The sequence below is a fragment of the Myotis lucifugus genome, unplaced genomic scaffold (genome assembly GCF_000147115.1).
Source record: "Myotis lucifugus unplaced genomic scaffold, Myoluc2.0 scaffold_1067, whole genome shotgun sequence".
Taxonomy (NCBI): domain Eukaryota; kingdom Metazoa; phylum Chordata; class Mammalia; order Chiroptera; family Vespertilionidae; genus Myotis; species Myotis lucifugus.
The window spans coordinates 1-18,713 of NW_005872115.1; the positions used below are offsets into that span (position 1 = coordinate 1).

An 18,713-nucleotide genomic window follows, 5' to 3' on the forward strand; every position below is an offset into this window, starting at 1 on the left:
CACACACCCCCACAGCTGCCCGCCCGGAGGCCCACCCTACAGCCAGGACGCTGCTCAGGCAGGTGGTCACACCACCTGGTGGCACATGCACTGAACGCCAGGCCCCCGGCCACACCATTTCATCATGACAACCTTGTGAGGTGGGTACAATTACTGGTCTCATTTCATAGACAAGGAAACTGAAGCAGGAAGCAAAGAAGACAGGCGTCTGGCTCTGAGGCCTGCGCTCTCCAGAGCCCTGCCCTGCTGTCCACAGATAGGCAGGGCCCGTTCACTCCTGTGCCCAGCGCCCGGCACTCAGGGGCACTCAGCAAGTGTCTGCTGGGGCCCAGAATGACCGGAAGTGGCTTCAGGCTGGGGCCTGGGGGCAAGTGTGTGACAGAGGGAAGACAGGGTGTCTGAGCTGCTAGCCCCTAGCCTAGCACCCCCCTCCCTCACTCCTGCCAAGGCCCACCTCTCGGAAGAGGGCCCCGTAGAAGGTGACGGTGTAGAAGCAGTCGACCGTGCGCATGTTCACGTCCAAGTCCATGAGCAGGCGTTTCTGCTCCTGGGAGTTCACGGTGGCCCGGATCCGCTGCCAGTGAGAGGGCCGCAGGTCAGGGGCCACGGAAAGGAGGCAAGCCACCACCATCCTCAGCCCCACACCTCCTTCAGGCAGCTTCCCAGGTGTCCTGTGGCCCAGCGCTCCCTGGCAGGGCAGGACCCTGCTTACCTTCACAGCCATGATGGTGCCGCTCTGGGCGTGCCGCACCTTCTCCACCACCCCATAGGCTCCACGCCCGAGCTCCGAGATGGTCACCAGGTCATCGGCCTCCACCTCAAAGTTCTTAGGGAATAGAAGAGAGAGAAGGTTGGTGGTCAAAAGCCAGGAGCTGGCCCTGCCTCCTTCAGTGGAGACAGCTGGGGCAGCGGGAAGGGAAGGCAGCCAGCCGGTCAGACCTGGATCCAAGTCCTGCACCAGCCTCTCCTGCTGTGCGACCCAGGACAAGTCCTTCCCTCTCTGAGCATCACACCCCCACCTACAGAGCAGGCGCAGCACCAGTACCCCAGGACAGTCTGTGAAGTGCCCCCTGCAGGCACAGGGGGCTCAAGGGAGGCCCTTTCCCTCTTGCTCCCCACCCTACTCAGAAGGGTAGACTGAATTATTCAATTTGCTGAGTGCCTACTATGTGCAAGTCCGTTTTAGGCACTGGAGACACAGAGAGAGAACAAGGCCTTGCCCTCACAGGAAGCAGCGTGGCGTGGGCCATCTGTTCTCTCATGCTCGCCCTCTCTTGCAGGAGGCAGACCCAAAAGAAATAAGCAAGTAGATGAACTGGCCATCAAACAGGGACGAGGTCAGGGAGGAGAAATAAGCCTGAAAGGAGCTGTCTGCAGGGAGAGGCCTCCATAGTGAGGTCTCTGCCTGGAGCCCCCACTGTGTCTCGTGGGTCCAACGGGGTCCCTGACCAGGACTCGCAGTCCCTGCCCGGCCGTCAGAGGTGCCTGTGGGACTCAGGTTCCAGAATGCACCCAGGAGTCGGGCAGGGGTCTGCATGCCCCACACAGTCCCCACGGGTGATGTGGGGACAGACTCTGAGGTAAGGAAGCTCAGCAGGGCCCCAGGAGAAGGCCACTGTGCCCTTCCGAAGGGACAGTCAGCGTGAGGCTCGGGCCCACAGCCAGCGTCCAAGGAGCTGGGCTCCGCTGGAGCCCACAGCACCTCTCCTGGCCCTAGGGGTCAGCTTGGGCCCTAGGGGGTCAGCTCGGGCCCTAGGGGTCAGCTCGGGCCCTACGGGGTCAGCTCGGGCCCCTTCGAGGAAAAGCCTGAGCCCAGGCTTCAGCCAGCACCTACCCTGTCTCCAATGGTGATGAAGGTCCGGGAGTCCAGGTTCCTAGGGGGGCTTTAGGGAGAACACAGATCCCATGAGTCTCTGAGAACCACACCCTTCCCAGCAGAGAAGGGGCCAACCTGGGGCCAGAGGCATGACCATCCCCAGGAGGTGGCACTCCTCAAGGCCCCTCCTCTCGCCCTGTGCACCTGCTGTGCCAGGTGCCAGGTGCCCCCTCCACCTGAGGTGGGAGAAGAGCACAGTCCGGACCCAGATGCCGCGAGCCCCAGGCCGCGACCGCGCAGAGGGCTCCGCAGGGGCTCTGCCGGGCCCACAACCCCTCCATGCCCCGTCCACTGGGGCCCCTCCAAGAGGCCCCCCAGGCTGAGCCCAGGGAGAAACTGAGGCAGACTCACGTGGGGTTGGGCGCGGGCGGCTTGGACACACAGGATATCCGTAAGTCCTTCTTCTTCTTGGCCTTTCCTGAAAGGGAGGAGCGAGGCAGCTGAGACAGTGTCCCAGGCCCGACCTGAGCCGTGGGAACTGAGCCTCCCCGGGCGGCGCTGATCGGATGGGCATCCGTCAAGCAGAGCTGTCAGCTCCCAGTCGAGCTGCCTCCCCTCCCTGAGCCTCAGTTTCCCCATCTGTCATGTCAGGGGTGGCTGGGGAACGTGGAACAGATGCACGCTGGGGAGCACCTGGCTGCACCAGAGCCGTCCTCCTGCCCCTCAGGTTCTGCCTTTGCCGGCCCTCAAAGGGACGCCCCGGAAGCCCAGTCTCCTCATCAGGGTGCCGGGCAGGCCTGAGCCCTGAGGCCACGCCTCTCTCACTCCCACCCCGGAGAACAGGCGAGGGCTTGGCCTTCTGCGCCCGCCCCCGTGGATGATGTCCATGCCTCTCGGAACAGCCGAGTGTGGCCGGGTCCTGGGCAGGAGGTCATGTGATGCTCAGAGACTCCTCCTTGGGCACCGTGTGTGTCGGGGGGGGGGGGGGGCTGGCACGGCAAAAGGCACCTCCTTAGGCCCCCTTTTCAAGGTGCAGGAAACAAGGTGGGGACCTCAGGGAGCCTGTAGGTAAGGAGTCAGGCGGTCTGGGACCACAACCCTCGCTCCCAGCTCCCAGCACCCAGACAGGGCTATGGTTCCCAGAGAAGGGTGGGGCCTTGCCCAGGTCACTGAGCGCTGGGTGGCCGAGGGAGGACTAGACTATGACTTCCCGAAGCTCCCACCCACCCGGCACAGCCCTGCACCTGCTCCGCCACCACCCGCCTGGCACAGCCCTACACCTGCTCTGCCCCCACCTGCCTGGCACAGCCCTACACCTGCTCTGCCACCACCCGCTCCTCACAGCCCTGCACCTGCTCTGCCCCCACCCGCTCCTCACAGCCCTGCACCTGCTCTGCCCCCACCCGCTCCTCACAGCCCTGCACCTGCTCTGCCCCCACCCGCTCCTCACAGCCCTGCACCTGCTCTGCCCCCACCCGCTCCTCACAGCCCTGCACCTGCTCTGCCACCACCTGCCAGGCACAGCCCTGCATCTGCTCTGCCCCCACCTGCTCCTCACAGCCCTGCACCTGCTCTGCCCCCACCTGCCAGGCACAGCTACCTCTGACACTGGCCCGGGGAACTTGGAACCACCCGGCTCTGTGCCGCCTGCCGCGGGTGCGTGGAGCACCGAGCCCCTCTGAGCCAGGTTCCACTCCCAGCTCCGCCATGTCCCACATGTGGCCTCAGCGCCTCCCCGCGACCCCTGCACGGGGCTCCGTGCTCAGGCCCCGCAGCCAGGCCCCCTGGCCCCCCTGCCAGTGACGGGATGGGGTTGTTATTGCCGCTGGGAAGATGAGGCCGGCCCAGCTGTCCTCAGGCTTCTGAATCACCAGGAAACAGAACAGCCCGTGGAGATGGCCCCCATGTCTGTGCTGTTGTCGGGAGGCAGAGCACAGCAGTCTCCACAGAAGCCGCCTCCGGGGACCCCCAGGTGCCAGGCCAAGTTCGGACCCCACCTTCGCCTCTGCAGGGTGGTGACCTCAGTGTCCTCCTCCGCCCTCGGGGACGCACACAGCACACACTCCGCCTCCATCAGCGCCACTGCCCGTCCAGCCTGGCTCAGCGGCCTCAGGCATACGTTTCTATAAACAGCAATGGCGGCGGCACAGCTGTACTCTCTGGGCGCTGCCAGCTGCTCCTCTGGCCCTGGGTGCACCAGGGCACTCTAGGCACGACCTCACATCTGAGGTGCCTTCACTCCACTGCACAGAGAGGCGAGGTGGATGGGTGTCAGGGGCTGAGTGGGTCTCCAAAGCTTTTCATTCATCCAAGGAGCCTGCCAGTCACGTGTGTGGCCTCACTGCTCCCAAAGGGAGGAAATCGTAGCTCACTTTATTTGGGGAAACTGAGGCTCCTAGGTGAAGTCCTTGCAGTGAGTCGGGTCTGTTCTAGAGACAGACGTGAACTTGCTGCCTCAGATACACGAGCAGCCCAGCTAGCAGCTGACAGTCCCTCCTACAGTGAGTATCGCAGAGGGACAGCGCATCACATTCAGCGCTGCCAGTGCTGGTCTCTGGTGTGTGACAGGCTGAGGCTGAGTGCAAAGCGTGAGCCTCCTGTGGGACACGCACAGTCTGAATCTGCAGAGAGCTCCTCACGGACATGGCCAGCGCCCAGCAAGGTGGGTCTCCTCTGTGGGCCCGAGCAGGGGGGTGGGCACACAGCACGGGCTCTCCTCTTGGGCCTGGGCAGGGGGTGGGCACACAGCACGGGGTCTCCTCTTGGGCCCGGGTAGGGGGTGGGCACACAGCACGGGGTCTCCTCTTGGGCCCGGGCAGGGGGTGGGCACACAGCACGGGGTCTCCTCTTGGGCCCGGGCAGGGGGTGGGCACACAGCACGGGGTCTCCTCTTGGGCCCGGGCAGGGGGTGGGCACACAGCACGGGGTCTCCTCTTGGGCCTGGGCAGGGGGTGGACACACAGCACGGGGTCTCCTCTTGGGCCCGGGCAGGGGGTGGACACACAGCACGGGGTCTCCTCTTGGGCCTGGGCAGGGGGTGGGCACACAGCATGGGGTCTCCTCTTGGGCCTGGGCAGGGGGTGGGCACACAGCATGGGGTCCTGTCAGAGACCAGACACGGCCGCCGGGGTTAGAGGCCGCTCCACAGAGGGTACATTTCGTCCTAAGTAATGAGAATCTGTGGAGCCTTGTATCCTTGACTTGAGGCTTTTGTAATTAGAAGACATTTTATGTTTGAAGTGAATAACCAACGCGGGCCTGCCGGGGCCTCTCCACAGCCGCCTCTCCCGCCTTCCTTGGCTCCGCTTGCGCGCCTGCCTCCCGCCCCAGGACGAGAATGTCCTAAGATGGGCGCCCTCACCAAGCCTCGGGTTCCCTATGTATCGGAAGCTTGCACACCTGGGCCAGGCCAGGGCGTGAGGAGCACGTGGGGCACAGGCACTCGGTGAAGGGGCCGCGCGTCTGCTTCCCTCCGGCCCTGGGGGGACAGAGGAGCTGCGAGCACATGGTCGGGGCGGAGGGGAGGGGCATGGTCGGGCCCTCAGGGTCATCAGGCTGCATCTGGGGTGACATGGTCTCCCTGGGGCTTTGCCACCTGTGGGAAGGAGACGGCCCAGAAACAGGCCATAGGCCACCAGCTGCTGCCACTCTTCGCCATGGACGTCAGCACTGGGCCCAGATGGCCAGGCCGCCCAGGGCTGCCCAGGTGCGAGGCTACTGTGGCAACCGTCGCCACCACAAACAGAGTGTCATAGGCCACCACAAGCACAACCAGCCAGCCAGCCTCGGCGGGCACAGCGCCAGGCGTCTTGTCCTCGGCCTGCACCGCCTCCCAGCAGGCCCACAGGCCGGGGACAAGAACTCAGCCATGGCCTGCAACACCCGGACGTAAAGAGAGGCGCCTGGACTCAGACACAGCTCCCGCCATCTTGCAGCCCTGCCGTCATCTCCTTCCACTCACCGTCTCTGGAAGAAGCCACCTTCTCCCCCAGCTCAGGGCCTCTGCACATTCTGTTCCCTCTGCCTAGAATGTTCTCCCCGACCCTCACCTGCACCTGCTCAGAGAGGCTCTCCTGGTGGCTCCCGCTAGGCCCCCGACTGATGGCTCCCTGGCGTCCAGCTGGCCTCTCTCCTGTCACTTCCCGCAAGTCTCCTTCACAGCCGCTATGAGAGGCAGCTGGAGCCCCGCAGCCACGCCCCGGCGAGGGCTGCACCTCCATGTGCCATGCGGTGACAGACCGGCCCCCAGGGCTGAGTGTGTCCAATGCGGTGATCAGTGCCACGCCTTGGCAGCGCCTGCCGCCTTGGCAGATCAGATGGAACCACCTGGAAACCCCCAGGACCCAAGGTCACGCCAGGCCCCGGCCCCAGAAGGTCACTCTGGTGACACCTGCAGCAGCCCCACAGGGAAGGGCTTCCTGTGTCTGTGACCGAAGGGTTCAGAGCAGACGGGTGGACCACGTCACAGAGGGAGGGTCTGTCGGAGCCGATGGGAAGGCGGGTCTGCTGGCTTCAATGACCAAACACCAACCGAGAGCCTGAGAGGGGCCTTCCCACCCCCCGCCCCCCGCCACCCGTCCCCAGGCCTGGGGGGGTTCTAACTAAACACATCTGTGCCTCTCTCTCGAGTCAATCCTGGGGGCAGAGGGTGGGCAACCCTCACCATGAACCCTGCCAGGGGCTCCGCTCACAAAGGCCCCCCACCACATCCCACTCAGTCACATCCAGTCTCCAATGACAAAGGCAATGCCCCCATGTGTATTCTTCCCCTCCTGTGGGATAGTGAGTGCTCCTCATGAGCCCCGACTCCATGGAGAGGTCCTGGGCCCCAGTGTCCATCCCCTCAGGTAAAGGGAGGTGGGGGAGACCAGATGTCCAGAGGCTCCCCATGCTCCTTCCCAACCTGTCTCACTCAGCTGGTCACCTCTATCCTGGGGGGGACCCTTAGAGAGAGGTCGCCGAGGCCAACACACTCCCGGGGCACTGGTGGGGAAGTGAGGCCCAAGAAGGGGAGGGCAGGCTCTCAGGGGCTCACTAGCCCATGCCCAGCATTTGACGTTCATTATCTCCACTCACTGCAGTCATCACACCAGCTCCTGGGGGAGGTGCTCGGAGCCCCCGGTGCATGGAGAGGGGAGACACTGAGGCTGGAGCCCCTCCTACGGCATCCCTCCCTCAGCGAGGCCCCTGGGAGGTCTCGGGGTCACCCCAGTCAGGCCCTGGCAGGCGGCAAGGACAGGCCTGTCACTCAGGCAGCGGCCAGTGGGTCCCCAGTGCCGCAGGCAGCACCCTTCCCCTGAGGCCTGAGAGGATGGAAGGCTCTCTACTCACCTACACGTGCCAGGCCTGGCACCTGCCAGTCACCAGCTGTGCCCCAGCAACAGGGGAGCGGCGGGCGAGGCTGTGGGGAATGCTCAACCCCAGGCCCTGGCCTCCCAGGCCCCTGGTCCCCGCTCATCCCTTCCCCTCTCAGGCCTTTCTCATCTGCAAAGCGCCTGATGAGGATTCTTTCTGCCCTCCTCACGGCACCCGTGTGCTCTGCAACGAGCAGACGGGGCCTCAACGCCCCAGGCTACACCCCAATCACGGCAAGCATCAGTGTCTGAGGACATTCCAATCGTCACAACTTGGGGGTGCTGTTGGCATCCAGTGGGTAAAGGCCAGAGCTGCTGTTTCACAGCCCACAACGCACACCCAGCCCCCACCACCGAGATCCAGCCCCCCAAAACTGACCACACCCTGGTCATGTGCTCAGTGGTTAGCGCATCTGTCTGAGCCCAGAAGGTCATGGGTTCGATTCCCAGTCAAGGGCGCATGCCCGGGTTGCAGGTTCGATCCCCGGCCCCAGTCAGGGCACATGCAGGAAGCAGCTGATCAATGTGTCTCTCTCACATTGATGTTTCTCTTTCTCTCTCTCTCTCCCCCCACCTCTCTCCCGTCCTTCCACTCTCTCCAGAGATCAATGGAAAAAAGATCCTCAGGTAAGGATTAAAAGAAAACAAACAGCTGACCACGGAAGCACAGACTAACAGTGAAGTCAGTTTACATAACACGTACACAGATTCCAAACGTGCTCTGTGCGCTGAAGAGAACGAAGGGGGGCCTAGGAGCCTCGGGGACTCTTGAGGGAAGATCTGAGCTAAGGCGGACTTGGGGGGAGGAGACAGCTGTGGAAAGCTCTAGAGCAGTGGTTCTCAACCTTCCTAATGCCGCGACCCTTTAATACAGTTCCTCATGTTGTGGTGACCCCCAACCATGAAATTATTTTCGTTGCTACTTCATAACTGTAATTTTGCTACTGTTATGAATCGTCATGTAAATATCTGACATGCAGGATGTATTTTCATTGTTACAAATGGAACATAATTAAAGCATAGTGATTAATCACAAAAACAATATGGTCTTAGACAACCCCTGTGAAAGGGTCATTCGACCCCCAAAGGGGTTGCGACCCACAGGCTGAGAACCGCTGCTCTAGAGCAACAGTGGTCCAAGCACAGGGGGCAAGTGCACAGGGCTGGGCAGGGAGGAGGGGAGGCAGGAGGAAGAGGCTGCGCCAGCCTGTGCAGCCAGCGAGCAGCCCGAGGCCTCCCTGTGATGCCAGGGGTCTAAGGGCTCACAGGTCGCCACTCGAGGGCAGCTCAGCACCATCCACAGTTCCACTGACCCAGAAATCCCACTTCAAGAAACTCATCCCTTGGACACAACTCTCAAAGATAGAAAGAATAAAGAGCCGCCAGCATTTGGTGAGCACCTACTGTGCGCCAGGCCTGTGCTGAGCATGGAATCACAGCACATCCAATCCCTTCAGCAGCGCCAGAGGCAGGGCGCCTGAGCTCTCCATTCTACAGATGAGGACGCTGAGGCCCAGCAGGGCCTGCTCAGAATCGGACGGTGCCGCAGGCAGGTCCAGTGCAGATACTGGAGAGGCCAGGGTCCCCCCCCAGGCCTGGAGCACAGGTCCTGGCTCCTGGGCCGGTGCTTCTCCTGGGAGTCAGTCCCCGGCTCCCCGAACCACGGCTGTGGCCAGGACAGCCACCCGCAAGCCACTCCAGCCGAGGTGGACAGAAAGTGAGTGAGGAAGGATGGGCTTTGGCATCAGGAAGTCGAGCCGTGGCCTGACCTTGGGCAAGCCAGACCCCCTCCATGAGCCTCAGCACCCTCCCTTGACATCATGGTGAGTGCAATGGCCTTGACCTTCAGGAGAGAAAGAGCCTAAGTCAGGGCTGTTAGGACAAAGCCAAGTTCCGAAGACAGACCTATGTGCCTTCAGTAAGTCACTCCCCCACTCTAGGCCGGTGTACTCGTAAAACTCAGTGATATCGCTCTGGCCAGTGTAGCTCAGTGGTTAGAAGCGTCAGCCTGCACACCAAAGGGTCACAGGTTCGATCCCCAGCCCTGGTCAAGGCGTGTGTGGGAGGCAACCAATAGATGTGTCTCTTTCACATCAATGTTTCTCTGTCTCTGTCTCTCCCCCTCCCTCCCTTCTACTCTCTCTAAAAATCAATAGAAAAAAATATCCTCAGGTGAGGGTTAACCAAAACTAAAACATAACAAACTCAGTGATACCCAAGGGGGAAAACACACCCACGCTGTGGGGTGGCCATGAGGCTAAATGAGATCCTGCATATGAAATGCCTGGCACCAAACGGCTTGGATCACTGGCCCTCTGGCCTTGGCCCAAAGGCCTCCGGTTACGAAGGTGAACCAATCCTCAGACCACAGGGTGGGCCCCCCGAGGACAAGGTGGGCCTCCAGACTTGAGCCCCAATTCCAGGCTTCAAGAGGCTGTGACTGGAGAGGGATGTTCCCTGAGTGACACCCAACCTTCCCAGAGCCTCAGGGGGAAGGGGCCTCCCAGTGCTGGGCTCATGGGTGGAGTGCCCACAGGTCTCCACGGGGGGCAGCATGAGATCAGCCTCACTGCCCAGGCCACCTGGGCACTGCTGGGCAGAAGGGTGTGCGTGCCTTTCCTGAATTAACACATGCCATTCTTGGTTTTATTATCATCAGTATCAACACAAAATCTTACAAACAGGGCGGGTGGAGAAACACCTGGAAAGGGTCCTGGTGGTAAAACACGGACCTGCAGCTGAGGTGCAGACGAAGCGCTGAGGGGGCACCTGCGTGTCCCTGGGCCTGGCAGGTCTCCACCTTCTCACCTGCGACAGCAGCCTGAGATGGGCGTCTCATTCCCATGAGTCACAGGGGAGCCGGGACACGGCTGGATCTAGAACCAGCGCCCCCTCGAGAAGTCCCCCCAGACTCACCTATCAAGGGCCCAACCACATCACCACAGGGCAACCTAGGATGGATGGCAAGCTGTGGCAGTGGCTGGAGGGCATAGGTGACCAGAAGGCCAGGTCACAGACAAGCAGAAGACAGAGAGGCAGGAAACAGGGTCCGACCCGCCCCAGGACCGTCACGGCGGGTATCCTGTCCAGGCCCCCGCAGCACCGCCCACCGACACCAGCAGAGCCCGCTTCCTGTACAGCCATGTCCCTGCGCCCTCGCTACTTCCCAACAGCGCCCAACCCTGCCCTGCCAGCCGGGCCCTCGGCTCGCCACTCCGCCCCTGGCTAAGACGGCCCTCTGCAGTCTGAGCTGGTGCCTCACACGTGATGCAGGGGGGCAGTCTGGCTTCAGGCCCGCTGCGCGGCCACGCACTGCCCGCCGTGAGCCGGGAGTTTCAGATTCACTTAAAGCAGCAAGAACAGCTGCAAACTCACGCTCGTGACCTCTGAGCCACGGCACCATCATGCCCGAGCAGTGTAGGTCCTGGTGTCAGCCCCACGAGGCAGGGGAGGCTCCGAGGCCACCTGCTCCTGAGAAAGAGGCAGACCCGAGCCCACTGGCTGGTGGACTCGCCTCTCCCACCACCACCCGCCAGGGCTGGCCCCACGGGCCTCGATGTGGACGCGAACCCAGGGATCTGCACAGCAGGGAGCTTAAACACGCCACACGCAAGCGAGAGCGCCATGTAAAACAAGGCAGCGGGCATCTGCGATCTTGCTCCCGGCATCTGTTGTCAGTTTGTATCAAATAATCTCATAAAGTTTCTCTGGAGGTTCGGCTGCTCCTTACACTGGCAATTACTTGGCAGAGGAGACAGGGCCGGAAGCAGCCCACCCTGCAGCCAGGCCCCGGGCAGGTCCCGCCGGCTCTGGGCTCCGCACCAGGTGAACCGGCTGGGCCTGTCAGAAGTCCGGCCTCCTTGCTTGAAGCAGCAGGCCGTGGCTTTACCTGAGCTGTTCTTAGAAAACCCTCGAGACAGAGGAGGGCTGAGGTAGCCCAGGGAAAAGGGGGAATGGGTGGCTGCTTTAAATTTAGGCTTTTAACTAGAACGCCTACCGAGAGTGAGTGAAATCTTGGCTGGTTAAACGAGAGACTGAGCTCCCTTTGGCTGAGAGAGGGAGGACACTGGCTTCTCCGACCTGGACAGCCAATGGGGTGGTGACAGTGGTTAGAACCCTGAACTGGGGCGCGGCACTGGGCCAGGGGGTGTCAGCGCCGGCCCCAGAGGAGCTGGGAGGAGCCGGGGGAAGGCCAGGGAGCCCTGGGATGGGGTCACACGGAGAGGAGCCGGGCCTTGGAATCTCCGTGGGCTCGCCTAGCGATGTGCATGTCAGGGCTGGTTTTCCCTAGAAGTGTGTTTAGACTCTACAGGTCTCAAAATTAACACAGAAATCATGTCTCCCAGTGGACAAGGCCCCGACAGCGAGCCTCCCGTAGCACTGAGGTGGCTGAGCTGAGGGTCCTCGATGCTTCTACGTTGCACACACAACTAGAAAAAGTCAGCCGACATCAGACAAAATGAACGAAAAGAAACTATTAGAGGCGCATCGTCCTCCTCGCCCTCCAGGCTGCCTGTGTTCCGCCCGAGTCTGACCACCGTCCTCTACGTGCTGCCGCTGCTATGCTGCCTGCCGCACTCTCCGCCGCCCTGGCCTGGGTCGCCTCGTGCGCCAGGCTCGCGCCTACGCCAAGGCCACCCCAGCCCCAGCCCCTGCCGTGGGCCCGGGACAAGTGTCTTCCACCTTCGCCTCTCCCACACAGGTCTTCTTCAATGGTGCCAACGTCCAGCAGGTGGATGTGCCTACGCAGACAGGAGCCTTCAGTATCCTGGCAGCCCACGTGCCCACCCTGCAGGTCCCGTGGCCAGGGTTGGTTGTTGTCCATGCTGAGGATGGCACCACCTCCAAATACTTCGTTAGCAGCGGCTCGGTCACAGTGAACGCTGATTCATCAGTTCAGTTACTGGCTGAAAAGGCTGTGCCGCTGGACATGCTGGATTTGGGGGCAGCCAAGGCAAACTTGGAAAAGGCACAATCGAGCTGTCAGGGCATCCGACGAGGCCATGAGGGCTGAGATCCAAATCCGAACCGAGGCCAACGAAGCCCTGGTGAAGGCTCTGGAGTAGGCGGTGCGTGCTCCTCACCAGTGTCAGCGGGGAAACCAAGGCCCAGAGTAGGACAGGGGTTGGAACCAGCTCTCATGAGTCCAGTATGAGGGTGGGGGCAACCCCTCTGGGAAGTAGCCATCCTTGCCGATGAGGCCACCAGGGGGCAGCAAATTGCTAGCTTCTCCCACAGCATACCCCCTGGGCCCAGGCCTGGTGGCAGGGGTGAGCTCAGAGACCCTGCTCTGCTCTTGGGGGGGGATTGGCCTCCCACCTCCAAAGACCCCACCAACCTGACCTGCTGCCCTCCACTCTCGTGCTGTAGAGACCTCGCCTCCCTACTGCCTTCTCTGGACAGCTTGTCCCCAGTGTGCACCCCATTAAAGACCAGGGACCCCCCAAAAAAAGAAACTATTAGAGACTGTCTCAGACTTAAACAGACCTTCTCTTTTAACCTAAAGTAAAACTATATAAAAGAATTTCCCAAAAGAGAGAGCGCACGCTAAAGTATTTAAATAAATGAATCAACCTATGTCTTTTAGGTGTCAACCCAATTCTTAGGGGTATTAAAAATGGTGTTCTTGCCGAAACCGGTTTGGCTCAGTGGATAGAGCGTCCGCCTGCGGACTGAAAGGTCCCAGGTTCGATTCCGGTCAAGGGCATGTACCTGGGTTGCGGGCACATCCCCAGTGGGAGATGTGCAGGAGGCAGCTGATCGATGTTTCTAACTCTCTATCTCTCTCCGTTCCTCTCTGTAAAAAATCAATAAAATATATTTTTTTTAAATGGTGTTCTTACTTTAAAAGGGGGAAGGTCATTTGGAACTTAACTTGCCAAGGACAGATATAAATTGTAAATTCCTCCAAAACAGAATTTGGATCTCACTGTCCTCTGCTGTGTCTGTGTGTGTGTGTGTCTATACACATGTGCTGTGAACAGAAAGCACTTTCTACCTCTGGATGACATTGTAAAATGAATGTAAAGGCAGTGCTTGTAAGATTGGGTATGCTAAAATTCTCAGAAACAGATACATGAACTCAAATACTTTTCAAATTCATGCGATCTAAGATTAATCCTTGGGAAATAAAAGCTAGCTTGTCTGTTGGTTTAAGTAAAAGACACATGTCTCTATTTGCTTGGATTTTACAAAAATAAGTCCATGTTAATAACTGACTTTGATGTCTATAAAATACGCTTCTAAAGGTTAAGAAACAACAATAACAACAAATCGTCAGGACCATGGGAAACCCAGGCAGCCGCTCCATGCTCCCCGCCGCCCGGCTCCCATTCCCGGTGTTCGCACTCCTCCGTGCCTTCGTGCGGGACTGAAGACAGAGGGAAGGACTGCTGGCTGGCGTTCCCGAGAGGAGACCAGGTGTGGTAGAAGCACTTCCAGAACATGCCCAGGAGTAACTGCCTCGTCTCAGCGAGCTCACAGGACAGAAAGGCTAAAACCCATGGACTGCCGCCTGTTATCAAGTGAAATACACTGTCCAACCTCATTGGAAGGGACCTTAGCAGGCACCTCCTCACAATGGACATCTGACACTCGCCTCCGCCTACCACGGACATCAGGCTCCTCGCGGACGAGAAGCCGCGGACGTCACAGGTGGAGCCGTCCCACGACATCAACAAGGCCTGGGCAGCTGTGGCTCGGCACTGACCTCAGCACCCACTGCTTGCTCTTCCTGACCTGCTTGCTGTTATATGAGTCCTTCGTGCTTGTCCTGTGGGCTTTTCTATATAGTCCAACCGGTCACGATGACTGAACATGTAAATGTGATACCAGATGCCAAATACAGGAAGATGAGACGGAAGGCAGACATGGGCTCATGATTTTCACGGGTGGAAAGGACCCCGGGTGGTGTTGTGTTCTTGTTTTGGGTTTGTTGTTGTTGTTGTTGTTGCATTCACCTCAACTCAGATCCCACAGCTCAGTGTTGCCCCCTCCACCATGGTCAGCAAGACGAGGCCAATACCGACTTCCTAGGGATGAGCTTCCTCGCGCTGTGAGACCACAGACAGCACCCTGCGGGGAGGGGCTCCAGGGGTGTCCTCATGCTGCCCCCAGCGCTCTCCTCTGCGGCCAGCCTGGCCCTACGTCCCTCAGGACGCCTGGCACACCTGGCCTTGGTCTGGCTCTCAGAACTACTATCCCCAGTACCTCCTTCTGTTCCCCGGGCAGAGAGAGCTCTGTGAGAGTCGAGGCTCCGCACTCACCCCATTTTCCTCAGCTGGCACTGTGCCCGGCACCAGTGATGTTCTACCAACGGCGAGGCTGGCCTCGGAGGCTCCTGTCCTCCTGAGCACCCCACCCCCAACCTCCCCTGCATGCTCCGGGAGAGGCAGACCTGTGCACCCGCTGCTCTCTGCTCCCAGAGGCCCTTCCCAAGAAGACCCAGGAGGCAACGGGAGCCCCGGCGCCAGCTTGGGGACCAGTGCGAAAGAGCCTGCACCTCTGGCTGCATTACCGGACCCTGCACCCGACCATCCACAGGTCACAGCGCTTCCAAGCCCACCGCCAGAAGGCCCAGCCCTGTGTGCTCACCACCAACAAGCGACTGCAGGAAGGAAGTCACCACAGATGCCGTTCCGTTCCTGTGACAGACGACCTGGAATCTTTATCGCCACCCTGCAAGGGAGGGTGCTCACCTCACTTCACCGAAGAGGAGACAGCGGGTCAGAGAGGCCATGTGAGGAAGTCAGGAAGCAAGGGAACCAATCAGAATTGGAAGCACAGGCTCGTTCTTACCCCCCAAGCTCGGGCTCTGCCCGCCGTCCAGGCTCTCTGCAGGGAGAGGACAGACTGGCTGTGTCCGTGCTTGACACTCAGCGAGAGGAAAGTGAACGTCTGCAGCCATCTGTGTGGCTGCCAGCAAGACCGGCAGGCGGGGTCCCCGCTCCCATTCTGCAGGGGAGGAAACAGGCCTCTCCTCACACAGGTGGGCCCAGGGGGCAGTGCAGTGAAGGCACCGACACTCCGTGGCCCACGCCCCACAGTGAAAGGGCTGAGCTCAGCTTTGGCTGCGGCACCTTCCCTCTCCACACCCGTCTCCCCAAGCTCAGGCCGACCCGGCAGGCCTTGCTCCTCAGCCCCCAGGGCCCCCAGCAGTGCGTCTGGCCTGAGAGCCCCGGTGCCTTGCAGAGGTGCCACCACCTGCTCCTGCTCCATGAGCAAGAGGAAGCAGGGCGCTTGCCTAACAGAGGAGGTTCCCGGGCGGGGCTGGCACAGCGCCAGGAGGGGTGGGGGGTCCCCGCCCAGCCTGAGGTCCAAGAAGGGAGCCACCCCCTTCCCCAGCTCAGAGCCAGTAGCTGGCCTGCGAGGCTGGGCTCAGTCTCCCCCAGACGGCAGCACCCAGCAGGATGGCATGCCCGGCAGGTGAGTCAGTGCCCAGTGCCCGCTGACTCACCCACCGGAAGCTCCCGTGGCCCTGGCTCTGTCCCCACACAGGCAACTGAGAACTTTGCTCCCTTCAGGCCCCGGGCCAGGCTGGCTGAGAGTTTCCTGTGCGTCACACCAGGGGCGGAGGAAGTCCCCAAGGTGCCACCCTCCCGTCTTCCAACGGCTGGAAAGGCACACGACGGGGGTGGAGGCCCCAGAACACAGGGCAAGACACAGACATGCTCCCAGCATCCTCAGTGCACCTGGCGGGGGGGTGGGGGGGGCGCACGGAGATCAACCATGGAGTGCCCGGTGGGGGCCCTCAGGGCGCGGAGGGGGAGGGGCAGGATTGTGTAGCACCAAGGACACATGTAACTAAGGCAGCAAACCAGGACCACGCAGACTGAACGTGCTCCTGCCACTGGCCCAGTGCCAGCTGCCTCTGGCTTCTGACTCCAGCCAAAGGTGGCATGTGGGTGAGGAAGCCCCGCAGGAAGCCGGGCCTCACACCCTCTCGGAGAACTCCGAAGGCGGAGGAGGCAGGGCGCCCCTGCAGGGCAGGCAGCTCAGAGGCCAAGTTCCCACAAGGCCAAGTGCCAGCCACACCCTGTATCTGTCAAATCCCTTTGAGGAGCCAGGAGCACCACACTAGGGCCTGTGCCCAGGAGAGGGGGGACGCAGCTCTGTGGACTCGGCCTAGCCACACACCCCGAGCTGACCTTGGTTTTGCCATCTGTCCAGTGGGCGGGACGGCAGTGAGTATTAAACGTGCCGACTGTGAAGGGCTGTGCACAAAAGAGGCATCACCTCTGGCTTAGCCGCCTCCAGGGTGGGCATGGCCTGGAGGAGACACCGCTGGACACAGGTATGACGGGTGAGGGGAGTGTCCCCCAGCTCAGCCCAAGCACCCAGCACAGGAGGAGAGGAGCCCTGGGGGGCCTATGGAGAAGGCAGAACCTGAGCTCCATCTGTCACAGCTGCGACCTCGGGCCCGGCCTGGACGCCTGAGTCTCCTCACCTGTAACTGGGGCCACGAAGGCTAAATGGAAGAGCTCCTGGCACAGGGAGAACAGCTCGGGGAATGGGAGCTTTGGGGATGTTGGTGAGGGGGCGTGTAGCTTCCCCACCACATCCTTTCACAGACCCCAGAAGGGCTGGCAGGGCCCCTGGGCCCGGGGCAGGCCTTCCATCTAACCCACCCAACACCCTCTGCTACCTGAACTCACACACTGCAAATTCCTCTCCAGAGGCTCAGGGAGGGCTATGCCAGCACCGGGATCCGCACTGCCTCCCGCAGGGCTTTCCCGTCACAGCTGCGCCTTTAACTTTGATTTGATGATGCATTCCCTGCCGGGAAGATCTGAAAGGGCCGCCAACACCACTGCTCCCAACCTCTTCCTTCCGCCCAAGAAACACTGTGTCAGTGAGACACGGGGGACTGTCCTGACCAAGCCAGACCTGGGCCCCGCGCTGGAGAGAAGTGTCTCATGTCCCAGTTCTCCGGGTGGAGAAGCTTCTGGCTTCCTGGATCCCGAGTTCCACACGGTCTGCAGCGCAAGTCCCTCCCAGCCACCACCCCCTCGAGTGCCTCCGGAGTTACTCACGGAGGTTGGGCAATGGTCAGGGATCCAACTCCCGCTTACGTAAGAGGCAATTACCCTGCCCACCTCCGGCTGGGCCCTGGCTCCCGGCCGCCACAGCCCCTCCTGGACTCTGCATACCCTCCCCCTGCCTGGGCCCCTCCAGGGGAAAAGAGGCCCACCCAGTGCCAGTGGCTCCCTGTCTTCCCCACCTGCAGCTCAGCCCAAGCAGAGGCAAGGCCTCGACCCCACAGGCTGAGCCCTTTCTAGAAAAAAAGAAAAAGGTCACAATGGTAATAAGACAGACGGCACAGCAACCATTCCTTCCTAAGTACCTACTGTGCACCGGACACCACGCTATGGTCTCATCGCCCACTCTGGCTTAAAACGTGTTAGTATTCACTATGTCACATGATACTCCAGAGTACAGAGAAGGGAGGTGTGCTTACACCCATTTTACAGATAAGGAAACTGGGGCCCAGTGACACTCCTGCTGCTGGAGGGAGGCAGCCCACTCGTTACAGCTACGTCCAGTTTGGAAATCTCCCACACAACCCAGCCTGCTGAGACAGTGACACGCCAAAAACAGACGTTCCTCTTCCTGCAGAAAAATCCCCCTCTCGCCCTCCAGCTCACCCCCCCCCACACACACACACACATGACAAATCCTGCTGCCACGGCAGTCACCACCACCCAAAACTTTCCAGGAAGCCGGCTCCTTGGAGAAGACAAGAGCAAGCCCACTGCACAGCCAACACCCTGGGCTGGCAGCTGCCCAGCACCCCAGACAGCAGGGTCTGGGCTGGCAGCAGCCAGCTCTATAGATCCTGGGGCCTGGGGTGGAGGGGAGCTCCCCATGCACAGAGAAGCATGCATGGCATGAGGAGGAGGGGGTTGTGGTCAGGGAGGCTGGGGAGCCAGGAGAGGTTCCCAGGGCACAGGGATGCAGGACAGGACGCAAGATGGCCAGGGACGGGGCAGTGGGGCCTAAACGGATGGCGAGAGTGGGGCAGAGGATGGGGGTTCTGGCTGGAGTATGGCCAGGGCAGCCCTCGGGGGGGGATGGGGAGGGGCGCAACAGTACAGCGAGATCGCCAGCAGGGAGCCCCGCTGGGGCCCGAGGGACAGCCGTCGGATCAGCCTGGACACAGCCCTGGACCCAGGCGCGGACGGGGCTGGCGCAGGAGCTGGGGCGCCAGGCTGGGCAGTTCCGTCTAAAGAAGGTCGGAGTGACGTTCCCGACCTGCAGGGGGTGTGGGGGGTGTGAGAGGCGATCCTGCCGGAGCGTGGGCCTGGGTGCAGAACCGAGGCCTGAATCGGGGTGCAGGGAGGCCCCAGGCCGGAGTGGGGCCGGGCCGGGCCGGTGGGATCGCGGATGCTCGGGACTCGCGCCCGGGCCGCACTGGGCGGAAGCCAGCAGCGGGCCGCGGCGCCTACCTTTGGCCGGGGGCGCGCCGGCGGGCGGGCTCGGGGCGGGCGACTCCATGGCAAGGCGGGTCCGGCAGGCGGGACTAGTCCCGAGGACAATGGACTCCC

At 61.3% G+C, this 18,713-nt stretch overlaps 1 protein-coding gene and 1 pseudogene across 4 annotated transcripts in view; one reads left to right on the forward strand and one right to left on the reverse strand.

Moving 5' to 3' along the window:
* Nucleotides 1-42: 42 nt before the first annotated feature.
* LOC102422666 (dual specificity mitogen-activated protein kinase kinase 3) overlaps nucleotides 43-18,713 on the reverse strand; it is a 19,703-nt gene continuing 1,032 nt past the window's right edge. Inside the window, exons 1-5 of one of the 4 annotated variants that reach the window (XM_014449202.2) lie at nucleotides 18,615-18,707; nucleotides 2,228-2,294; nucleotides 1,835-1,883; nucleotides 713-826; nucleotides 51-574 (exon numbers count right to left, since the gene is read on the reverse strand). In XM_014449202.2, the coding sequence (XP_014304688.1) occupies nucleotides 419-574; nucleotides 713-826; nucleotides 1,835-1,883; nucleotides 2,228-2,294; nucleotides 18,615-18,663 (435 nt within the window). In that variant the 5' untranslated portion in view covers nucleotides 18,664-18,707 and the 3' untranslated portion in view covers nucleotides 51-418. Of the gene's footprint in view, nucleotides 575-712; nucleotides 827-1,834; nucleotides 1,884-2,227; nucleotides 2,295-14,867; nucleotides 14,924-17,055; nucleotides 17,240-18,614; nucleotides 18,708-18,713 lie in introns of those variants that run through there. The other 3 variants (XM_023747940.1, XM_023747941.1, XM_023747939.1) reach the window with 3 other exon arrangements.
* On the forward strand, nucleotides 11,705-12,558 carry LOC102423567 (annotated as a pseudogene).